The sequence below is a fragment of the Megalops cyprinoides genome, chromosome 21, assembly GCF_013368585.1.
Source record: "Megalops cyprinoides isolate fMegCyp1 chromosome 21, fMegCyp1.pri, whole genome shotgun sequence".
In the NCBI taxonomy this organism is placed as follows: Eukaryota; Metazoa; Chordata; class Actinopteri; order Elopiformes; family Megalopidae; genus Megalops; species Megalops cyprinoides.
The window spans coordinates 2,874,263-2,884,480 of record NC_050603.1 but is presented as its reverse complement, the minus strand read 5'-3'; the positions used below and the strand labels follow the sequence as shown (position 1 = coordinate 2,884,480).

At 46.2% G+C, this 10,218-nt stretch overlaps 1 protein-coding gene across 1 annotated transcript; it reads left to right on the top strand.

Moving 5' to 3' along the window:
* The first annotated feature begins 1,749 nt into the window (after positions 1–1,749).
* rnf5 (ring finger protein 5) lies at positions 1,750–8,295 on the top strand. Its single transcript, XM_036515704.1, has 6 exons — positions 1,750–2,028; positions 6,703–6,721; positions 6,902–7,014; positions 7,491–7,545; positions 7,791–7,902; positions 8,177–8,295. Exons 1-6 carry the CDS (start codon positions 1,820–1,822, stop codon positions 8,293–8,295), a joined length of 627 nt encoding a protein of 208 aa, XP_036371597.1. The 5' UTR covers positions 1,750–1,819.
* The last annotated feature ends 1,923 nt before the right edge of the window (positions 8,296–10,218 follow it).

Below are 10,218 nucleotides of genomic sequence, written 5' to 3'. Positions count from 1 at the left end.
TATTGTTATGAAATTAAAATGACCAGCTTCATGGAGCTAAATGCCCAGTCAGTGTTCAGTACAGTACAGCAGTGATCCCACCTGTCAGCCTTTCAGTGAATTCATCAAGAAAATGTGTAACTGCTTAAAAAAGGCATCACCTGAGCACATTTCAGATTATGAACATAGCACTTGTCTGAGAACTGCTTTGATTAACTTGCAAGTCTTCAAAGAAACATTGGATGTTTTTTTTCTTCCTGTCTTGGATATCAATCTCTGCTATCATGCAGACTCAGAGGGCATATGAGGGCATGTCACCTGTAAACTCAGATTAGCAGATTATTAAACTCAAGGAGCCGAAGGGTATTTTGTGAGGAAATTCAGCGCATATGTACAGTTTTATTCTGGATTTTTTTTTCATCAAAGATTCAAGTATTCATATTTAAAGAGACTAAAATTAAAATTGTTTTTTTGGACAATTTATGCATTTTTCATTTTCATTTTTCATAAATGTTAATTATGTAGTCCGTTTTTCTTTTTTATTGCAAATAAATTTGTCTGTACTGTATGTGTGTGTGTCACTCATTACCACCTTTTCCAGTTTTACATTGTGAGCATGTCTAATACAGAAATTAAGATCAGAACTAATGCAGAGATCCTATCATTCCCCTGGCGTTGTGGAGCTCTGTATGGTGACAACATCCCAAGAGCCCGTCGTCTCCAGCAGGTGGCGTAGTTTGACGGCTGGTGTATTGCACGGCATTACATGCTTGTGTAAGCTTCAGACAATACATGCTTGGCCAAATCATATCTATAGCTATGTTCCCCAGTTTGTGGTGTCATGTAGCACGTATGAATTTGTCAAGTACTACATAAACCCAGATGCTTTCAAGTACTCTCACGGGGATTTTATCAACCCATGAGAATAAAATACATTTTCAAAACAATACATGGTCACTGCTTCCAGAATGGATGTAGGTGCGTATTGTAATTGCATTTCAATGTTAAATTCGATTCGAAAATGTCAAAATATATGTGATTATCACTGGATTAATTTTTATATGAATCGTCCTTTAAGTTTTTTAATGGCGAAAGAGTGTGAGATAATACAAACTACGTATATTCACCTCCAATATAATATTAGCCTATACTGCCCTCTTGTGGCACAAAGACAGAATGTAAAAAGGCAACTGTGCGGACCCAATTCATTTCACGAACATGGGACAAATAACCTGCATGAGTCGCATACCAAAACCCAAAACCCAACACGAGCATGACGGGAGGGTCATTTTGAACTTGGGAGACGTCAAATGATTACAATCCCGTTTCGTTTTTGCGCATCTCAGTTCAGTCCTTCACTAAAGGATTTCCAACTCTCACACATTCACCTTGTTGCTCAGAGAACATGACAAAATGCGTGTGCGTTAGTAACACTGTCAGCACATTTCCGTCATCAGTGTGTGGGAGACTAATCTTTACAAAGATTTTTGTGAGAATTTGGTAGTCAATATCAGTATTTAGACAGACGCGCTTACCCACATAACAAAAAACTATTGCACTTCAGAATTACTAACCTGAAGAATGACCAATCTGTTGATTTGTTTAAGGACAAATAATAAAGATTGACATTTATTTTTACCAATCATAGATAGAAAGCCAGTAATTTCTCGGATTTTATTGGTCGGTCATCGCTCCGGACAGCCTCCGTTTTGTCGGGCACCTCCCTCCGGCTCACGGAAACGGAAACCGGGGAAGGCAGGTATAGAGCAGTTAAGCGGAGGGGCGGATCACGGTCTGGGCCCTGAGTTTTTCCACTTTTTCATTTCCGTATAAACAAAACATGGCGGCCGCGGATCCCCGATCCTCGAGTGACGGCGGCCCCGCCAGCAGAGGCGGATTCCCGGCCGGGGAGAACAGCAACGACCGGGGCGGCGCCGGGGGCAGCGGCAGCGAGAGGGAACGGGAGCGGGATCGGGCCACGTTTGAGTGCAACATCTGCCTGGACACGGCCCGGGACGCCGTGATCAGTCTGTGCGGACACCTGTTCTGGTAAGTGCCCGCACTTCGGACCATTATGTCGGGGAATCCGGGTTTTTAAAACTGCATTCTAGCTGTGGCTAAACAACCACCTGATTAATTGTCATAGCCAACATAGCTAAACAACCAGTTTATTAACTCCCTGCTACAGCTAGCTAGTTAGTTATGTTGCTAGGCAAACCACAAGGGTAGGCTTTTGCTGGTGTTTTGCCGTCGATGTTGATTAGCTAGTTAACCAGATAACCAAGTTAACTAGTTATCAAGCTGAATGAACGGATTCCTGGAGTTGCTTGGCTTCGCAGATTGTGTGTTACTAGTAGTTGATCTGCTGGTTAGCTAGCTTTGCTGACGCTAACGGTCTAGTTAACAGGAGACCGTGTCTTTAATTTGGGTGACATATGGGAAACGAGAGGCTCTATCTAATGTCATTTCAGCTAAAGGTATAAAATGTGGTTCCCGTGTTGCCAACTGTTTGCCCGCTGTCTTAATCACTAGATTTCTAGTTTGCCAACTAGCAAAGATGGACGTTGTGGGGCTTAGTTGTCCATCTGTCAGTTAATTAGGTGCATCAAGTCGCTGCCTATCTGGTGTACTGGTGCATCGGTAACCAGCAACTGCTAACTAGCTGTCAGTTTTGCAGGTAAACTGGGTAAACTAGGTAGCTACCTAGCTAGTCAGTCGGAATCCGGATTAACTGCAGTCTCATGTTGGCCTTGGCTTGCTAGCGAATTTTAACAGCTGTAAACTTTGACAGTAAAAATCTTTGTCAAGGGTGAGATTCCCTATACATATACATCTCAGTAATACATATTAATGCATCGCACATTTCACAAGTAGCTAAATCCTGTTATCTCTGTCCTAGCCTCATAACGTTTGGTGGTGAGCTACCTTGAGACTGTTCAGCAATCTTTCTTTTTCAAAGAGGATGGCTAGACTAATGTCCCCCAGCTAGTAATTGTTTGTGTGTGTGTGTGTGTGTGTGTGTGTGCTCTTATGACAACGTACATCGTTCGCTTTTCCAAGGACGAACGATGGCTAGTTCAGTGTGAAAGTTAAGACTGAATGCTCCCTGCCTTCGTCTTTGTTCTGCCAGGTAGATCATTAACTATCCTGAACCTTGGCTTGGCGCTGCTGGTCATCTTTCACCTGTGAAAGGTTATTCTTCTGTCAGAATAGAGTAGTTTTTGTAAATAATTTGCTGTTCCTGCAGGTGTATCCCTGAAGAGGTATAGACAAGCTAGTTACAGCTGGTGACAGTCTGCAGGTGTACTGTATTGCCGTATTGACTGGAGGCGATATGACTATATACGTGTTAATTATGTATATACAATAATTACACGCAAAAAGCAATTGCTTTGGCCATGTCTGTAGATGTTAATCATGTTTGTGCTGGTGATTCGTTAATCATGTTTGTGCTGGTGATTCGGTGTGTTAACGTGAGGTCGCTGTAGTAGGTTCAGTTTAAGATTAGGGCCAGGAATGGGATTGGGGTCAGGAGGAACCGATAATCACGGCATGAGGGAAGGTCGAGAGCGCGCACGCGTGTGCCCGTGCCCGGCAGACGCAGCGTTTATTTGTAGTGACAATAAAAACAGAGACTTTCCCTTGAAAAGCTGACCCGTCCTTCCACTTACATCTGACGTAAGCATCGTGTGACCCGGGTGTACCTTTAGGGGCTGTGTCGGTGGAAAAGGATAGGCTCTTTGGTTTGGTTTGGTTTTCTTCAATCTCCTTGTTAGATGTAAATGTTAAATATAAAACACATTGTTAATACAGGAGTGTCGCTGTGTTTTTGACGTGCCCGTGATTTTCGCTTGTGGTTAATATGCTGGTAACAGTTTTGTAGATTTTGCGTGCTGCGCTGTTTTATTCGTATCTGACGAGATAATACTTAAGACCCAGAAGCTAAAAGAAAGTCTAAAATTGAGTAAAGTGAGTCTCACTAATTGGCTAGGGCCAGGCAACCTTGGAGTGCCGAACAGGGATGCTGTCCTGCGCAATAAAAACGCCATATTCTGTAACTGGGTCGGTTATTACAGTATTGTAGTGTATGCCAAGCGTTTTCGGATCGATAATTACGCCGTATTACTGCAGATGATCCTGTCGTGTAGTTGGATAATTGGATCAATTCTCACACTCCTGCAGGTGTTCAGCTGCGCAGGGTTCGCAGTGTTGAACTATGCAGAGGCCGTGAGGGTCCGCGGTGTTGGAGCGCGTAGGGAACGGGAGTCGCTGCTCTCCCGGGTTGTAGCGCATATACATTTGAAGTCCTGCAGTTACTATGCCGCTACTCCGCATGGCTGCCACGTTTTGTTTGACCAGATTTGAGAGATTCCAGAGGTTTTGACACAAAGCATGTACATGTATTTACAAGGTGTACATTACATCACATCATTTACCAGACGCTCTTATCCTGAGCAACTTACATAGGTTACAATTGATACATGTTATCCGTTTATACAGCTGGATATTTACTGAGGAAATTCTGGGTGAAGTACCTTGTCCAAGGGTGCAGCAGCAGTGCCCCGGGGGGACTCGAACCAGCAAACTTTCAGTTACGAGCCCTGCTCCTCACCACTACTCCACACCGCAGCCCACAGGTAGACAGGTGTGACGCAATGTGCTGTTCTGAAATATGAAGTTGCAGGTGAGGCTAAGGCAGCGCGCCCTGTGGCACTCCGCTGTGTTCCTGCTTCACCACAGCCTCTGACATGCTGAGAAAAAAACCGTCACCCCCATCAGTACGAGCCTTTCGCTAATGCCTACTGTCTGACGCTATTGATGAAAAGATTGATTTTATTGTTTTTTGTTTCCACATAAACAGTGAAGGTCAAGGCTGTAGGTGTTTGTGCTGGTAAGATGACATCAAAAATGTTGGCAGTTTTTAAGTATAAGTTAAATTATGTGTATATTTCATGTTCGTTGTTAAACTGAACGTAACATCTATGCAACTCCTGAAACAGATTAATGTAAATATAGGCTGATCAATATCAATGAAACAGTAACCCCCATGTTAAAAGAGATAAATATTTCTAGTGATACAGTGATTCCAAACCCTCCTCTGTTCTTCTGTGGGTGTCCAGTTCAGCCGAGGTATTCAGCCTTGCATTCACTGGATAGTCCCATGCTCTCTCACTGACACTAGAAAGCAATATTCCACACAGACGGTCATTAAAGCATGGGTTATCTTTCCAGGACAGAGACTTGGGTTGAATGGCCCGTTCTCACTGTTCGATCGATGGGAGTTGCAGTTCAGTCGTGCTCACAGTGAGGAGTAATAAGCATCCCGAGGGACTATTTTAAAAACAACACCTACAAGATGGAAAATATTAATAAGCACATTTTGTGATTGATCAGAAATGATCGGAAATTCTGCTTTGCTTACCTGATCTCTGGTAAAAAAATAAATAAATAAATAAAAAACTCGCTCACTGTTGTGTTGTCAGGACCATGGAGTAGTTTGGAATAGACTGCAAATGACTCCCTTGTCAAAGACGCACCATAAAATAGTTATTGATGCATGGTATAAGATGACAAAGAAGTTATACATGTTAGATCTGGGGGTCATTTGGTTTTTTTATAAACCATTCTGAAAAGGAACGGTCATTAAGTAGGCCTTCTAGGAAAGAGATCTGTGGAAATTGTTTAGCTGAACACACTGTGTACCCACCAAGTCAGCTACCTCTTAGAATGATCCAAGGGCTTTAAAGGTTTTTAAAGGTTTTTAAAGCTTCCACAAAGCTGAAACCCTCATTATTCTGTTGGTTTGTTTGTTTGTTGTTTTTTACCACATGTCCATTTCACAGGTGCAGTTGCTTATTGTCTGTTGCCATGTAATGTTCAGGTTTTCCTGTTGGGAGTAATTGTCTGGTTCCCCGAATCGCTCTCCGTCTGAGCGCATTCATTGGCAAGCGGGGGTGAACGGAGTGCCTGCAACCGGTTCTTCCTGTCTCTGTGCTTTGGAGAAAGAGGAAAAAAAAAAAAACCACCGCCACTGTGTCTGAGACTCATTCTCATCTCTGCATTTTTTAGCCGCATTGACCCGAGAGAACGTTCCATTGCAATAGCGTAAAGGGAACATTGCACATCTTCAGCCTTAACAGATCATTCCAGACATATGATCATGTGATAGTGTTAGCACGTATCTTTTTTTTCTTTCTTTTTTTTTAGTTCAGTCCTTAATGATGGATATTTTTGCTGTCATCTTTATTACTGTTAGGCTCCCAGGTGGCTTGGTCACCTGAAGCTCTTGTTCAGAGCCCTATAGCCTGAGTTTGATCCCAGCTGAGTCACCTGCTGACAATGACTGGCAGCCTGAGTTAAACTGGCTCTGTTCCGGTGGGTAAGGGTGGTTATGATGGCAGGGTGCCCTTGACTTTCTGCTGCGGCACCCTCTAGTGGCTCGGGAGACACCTGCAGAGACCCCCTGTGTCACCAGCAGTGATGCACCCATTGTCCAATCATCTGTGCCTTGCTGTGGTGCATTGTGGGACTTGCAGTGTGGAAAGTGCTCGCTGGCTTCTGAGTGAATTGGATGATGACAAAAACCTGCATGCCTACCGAAAGATTCCTGAGTTCACCTGTGCAATGCTCCTGCTTATAATGATGTCATAATGATTCAGGGGAAAAATGAAATGTTTACAAATGCAAAAATTTGCTAATTTTTTCCCCCTTTCTTTTCTACAGCTGGCCTTGTCTCCATCAAGTAAGTACATTATTCTTCCTCTTTATTTTCACCTTTATTTTTGGCTACATTGTAAGCTACTGTAAATGTTGAGGTTGACGTGTGCAGTTGGTTGTGGTGTAATAGGGTTAACACAGACCACAGCAGTCCTGTTTCTGTGCAGCAGTGCTGTGTGTGACTGTGTTTCTCTCTGTGACCCAGTGGCTGGAAACGAGGCCCAGCAGACAGCAGTGCCCGGTGTGCAAAGCAGGAATCAGCAGAGACAAAGTCATCCCTCTGTACGGCCGCGGGAGTGCCAGCCAAGAGGACCCCAGGTAGTGTGTGTGTGTGTCTTTGTGTGTGTGTGAGTGTGTGTGAGTGTGTGTGAGTGTGTGTGAGTGTGTGTGAGTGTGTGTGAGTGTGTGTGAGTGTGTGTGTGTGAGTGTGTGTGAGTGTGTGTGAGTGTGTGTGAGTGTGTGTGAGTGTGTGTGAGTGTGTGTGTGTGAGTGTGTGTGAGTGTGTGTGAGTGTGTGTGAGTGTGTGTGTGTGTGTGTGTATATGTTATGCACCTGCGCAGCCATGCGCCCCGAGGTGTGGAAGTTTTCAGTCATATTCAGATTCAGATTCAGATTCGGATTCAGATTCATATTCAGATTCAGATCAGAGACGGTCAGCGAGCAGCATTCAGCCTGTAGTGCATGCAGCAGAGAGAGACGTGCGTCTGCACCAGCGGCGGGGGGAGGCGTGGCGGTAAACCCCGCGGCAGGGGGATGGAGGAGCGCTGACCGTCCTCTCTGCCTCTCTGCCGCAGGTTGAAAACTCCGCCGCGACCTCAGGGCCAGAGGACAGAGCCGGAGAGCCGAGGGGTGAGTGTGCCGCTGGCGTCGGGGCGTTTCCGCCGCCCAGGCCTCAGCGCTGCAGACGGGGGGCCCTCAGGGTCCGCTGTGTGGCACAGTGCGAAAAGGCCTTCTTCAGCCACCGCTGTAAAATAAAGCAGTGTAAAAACACAGCTCTGTAAACCACCTGGAGGGAGTGGCCAGTGTGCAAACACAGATGTTTAAATGAACTGGAGTGGGTGGCCAGTGAATGAGTGAAGCTGTCTCTCGACCAGCCCTTCCAGGGATTCGGGGACACCGGCTTCCACATGTCGTTTGGGATCGGCGCTTTCCCCTTCGGTTTCTTCACCACAGTCTTCAACACCAACGACCCTTTCCACAGAGCAGGTATGTGCTCACCTGTGCTGAGAGAGGGAGGTGCTCACCTGTCACACGGCCTGCACATGCACACACACGGCCTGCCCATGCACCTGTGTGGTCCTCACACACACCTGCACCGTCTTACACACACGTACACACTTTTCTCATGTTTCTGTCAGAACACAAACAGCACACGCGCACACAAGCACGCACGCACACACACACTCTCTCTCTCATTCGTTCTCACATTAATTCCAGTGCATTGTACAGATCATGAAATGTTCTCACTCCCCTTCTCCAGATCCTCACTATGGTGCTGATCACCAAGGCAACGGTAACCCCAACAACGGCAACAACTGGCAGGACTCCCTCTTCCTGTTTGTGGCCATCTTCTTCTTCTTCTGGTTGTTGAGTGTGTGAGGGGGGCGGGGGGGGGGGGAGAGATGGGGGGTGGGGAGGGTGGCACAGCTGCACACACACCCTGACTGACTGACTCACTGACGGACCGACTGACGGGCAGACCCGGGACGTTACGGTACATCGCCACAGTACTGATGTGAGGGGGGGGGGGTTACTGACTGTACTGGTGTTGACTGGACAGTGAATTGTCCCTGTGAGAAAGCGGAGCTGTTGATGCAGGAGCCTAACTGTAGCCTGCCGAGGGCAGGTGTTCCACTACACGAGCACACCGAGACGGGCGGGGCAGGGGGGCGTGACAGGGGCGGGGCACTGACTCACGGTGTGGCGTCATCACCAGAAAGAGAAAGAGCTCTGTCCCCATGCAACTCGTCCTGGTCTCTGTGCACACCTGTATATACACACACACACACATACACAGTAGATGCTAGCGGGAGGGGTTCTTGGGGTGGGCGCGGGGGGGGCGGTCAGTATTGAAAAGTGATTTCATGACAGTATTGCACCACTGGAATGTGTTAATTGTGTGTCAGAGGGTGTTATCAGGGGTTTGATGGCTTAGCCAGTCAGGGTCAGGGGAGGACGTTCGCAGGCCCTTTGCATTGTGGGATATCCAGGAGCAGTATCCAGTACAGCACATTGTCGTGCGCTCAGATCGCTCTGAGGCACAGGCCGGCGGAGGCCTGTACAAGTGAACTGGTGGCAGACAGTATCAAAGGACTTTCCCCTTCACACTGCAACAGAATTAGTTTTAGCACCAGGGGCTTTCATTCTTGATTTTGTGTCCACATCTGGTTGGAGGACTACATTGGGTGTTCAGTTCCCAAACATTTCATCTACTTTCTAGTCTTGAGGGGGAAATAAATAAACTGAACGGTGTGTTAAATATTTTCCCACTGCTGTTTCCCCTGTTGCTGTAGCTACTATGTTTAGTGTTTGAGGCCAAAGAAATGCTTGTTCCTTTTTTCTCAAGTGTTTTTATTATCTCATGACAGTTAAACCAGGAAAGTAAACACAGATCCCTGGTTTGTGAGGTTGAAAAGGAAATGCGTTAGATATTAGGCTTTTTAGAAATCACTAAAATGAAGACTTTGAGCAGGAAATTGGGCTTTGTGACATCCAAACGGGTGCCGAGGCCCTTAGTGCCCCACTGTGGACCTCAGCAGAACGGCCGAGCACCACACAGCGCAGTGCGGCAAACCCCATCAGTATCAGAGACATGCCACATTCAGTCGTTAGACCAATACCAGTTTAAATTACTGACAATAACTTTGCTCAGTGTGACAATATGAATAGTATATTACTAATGCGGAGAGTATTCTGAAGATGTGTTTGTGTGTGTGCGTGTGTGTGTGTGTATATATATATATGTAAATATATATGTATATTGTAAATGCTGTTTTTATGTGTTTTATGAACGAACAGCCGTGGAAGGCGGAAGAGGGCTGGAACTCAAGTGTCTTGTGTGCCCTGCTGAATTCCAGCAGGCCTGCCTCCCAGACGGAGGTGTCTGGCGGGGGTAGCGTATTGTGCTTAACACGTGTGCAGAGAGAGAGTACCACACCGCTCCTCTGTAAGTTAAGCTTGAGTTGCTTATCTCTCCCCCTGCATATTGATGTGATTGGTTTGTATGCCCTGCCTGATGCACCTGGGCCAATGAGAGGCCAGCGTGCTGTGCGAGAAAGCAGAGAGAGCATTGTGATTGGGTGTCATGCTGCGGGAGGGAGACACCGATTGGCTCCTTTCTCCGATACACACTGCACGCCTGCCTCTAACTGTGTCACATGGAGAGTCTCAGCCAATAGGAGGCAGTCGTACATCGTTTGACAGGGGTAACGATGTCAGCCAAACACAATACACTGGATCATCTCCACTTTGTATTAATAAACATAAAACCGAACAGTAACAGGACAGTGTGCACACACACAG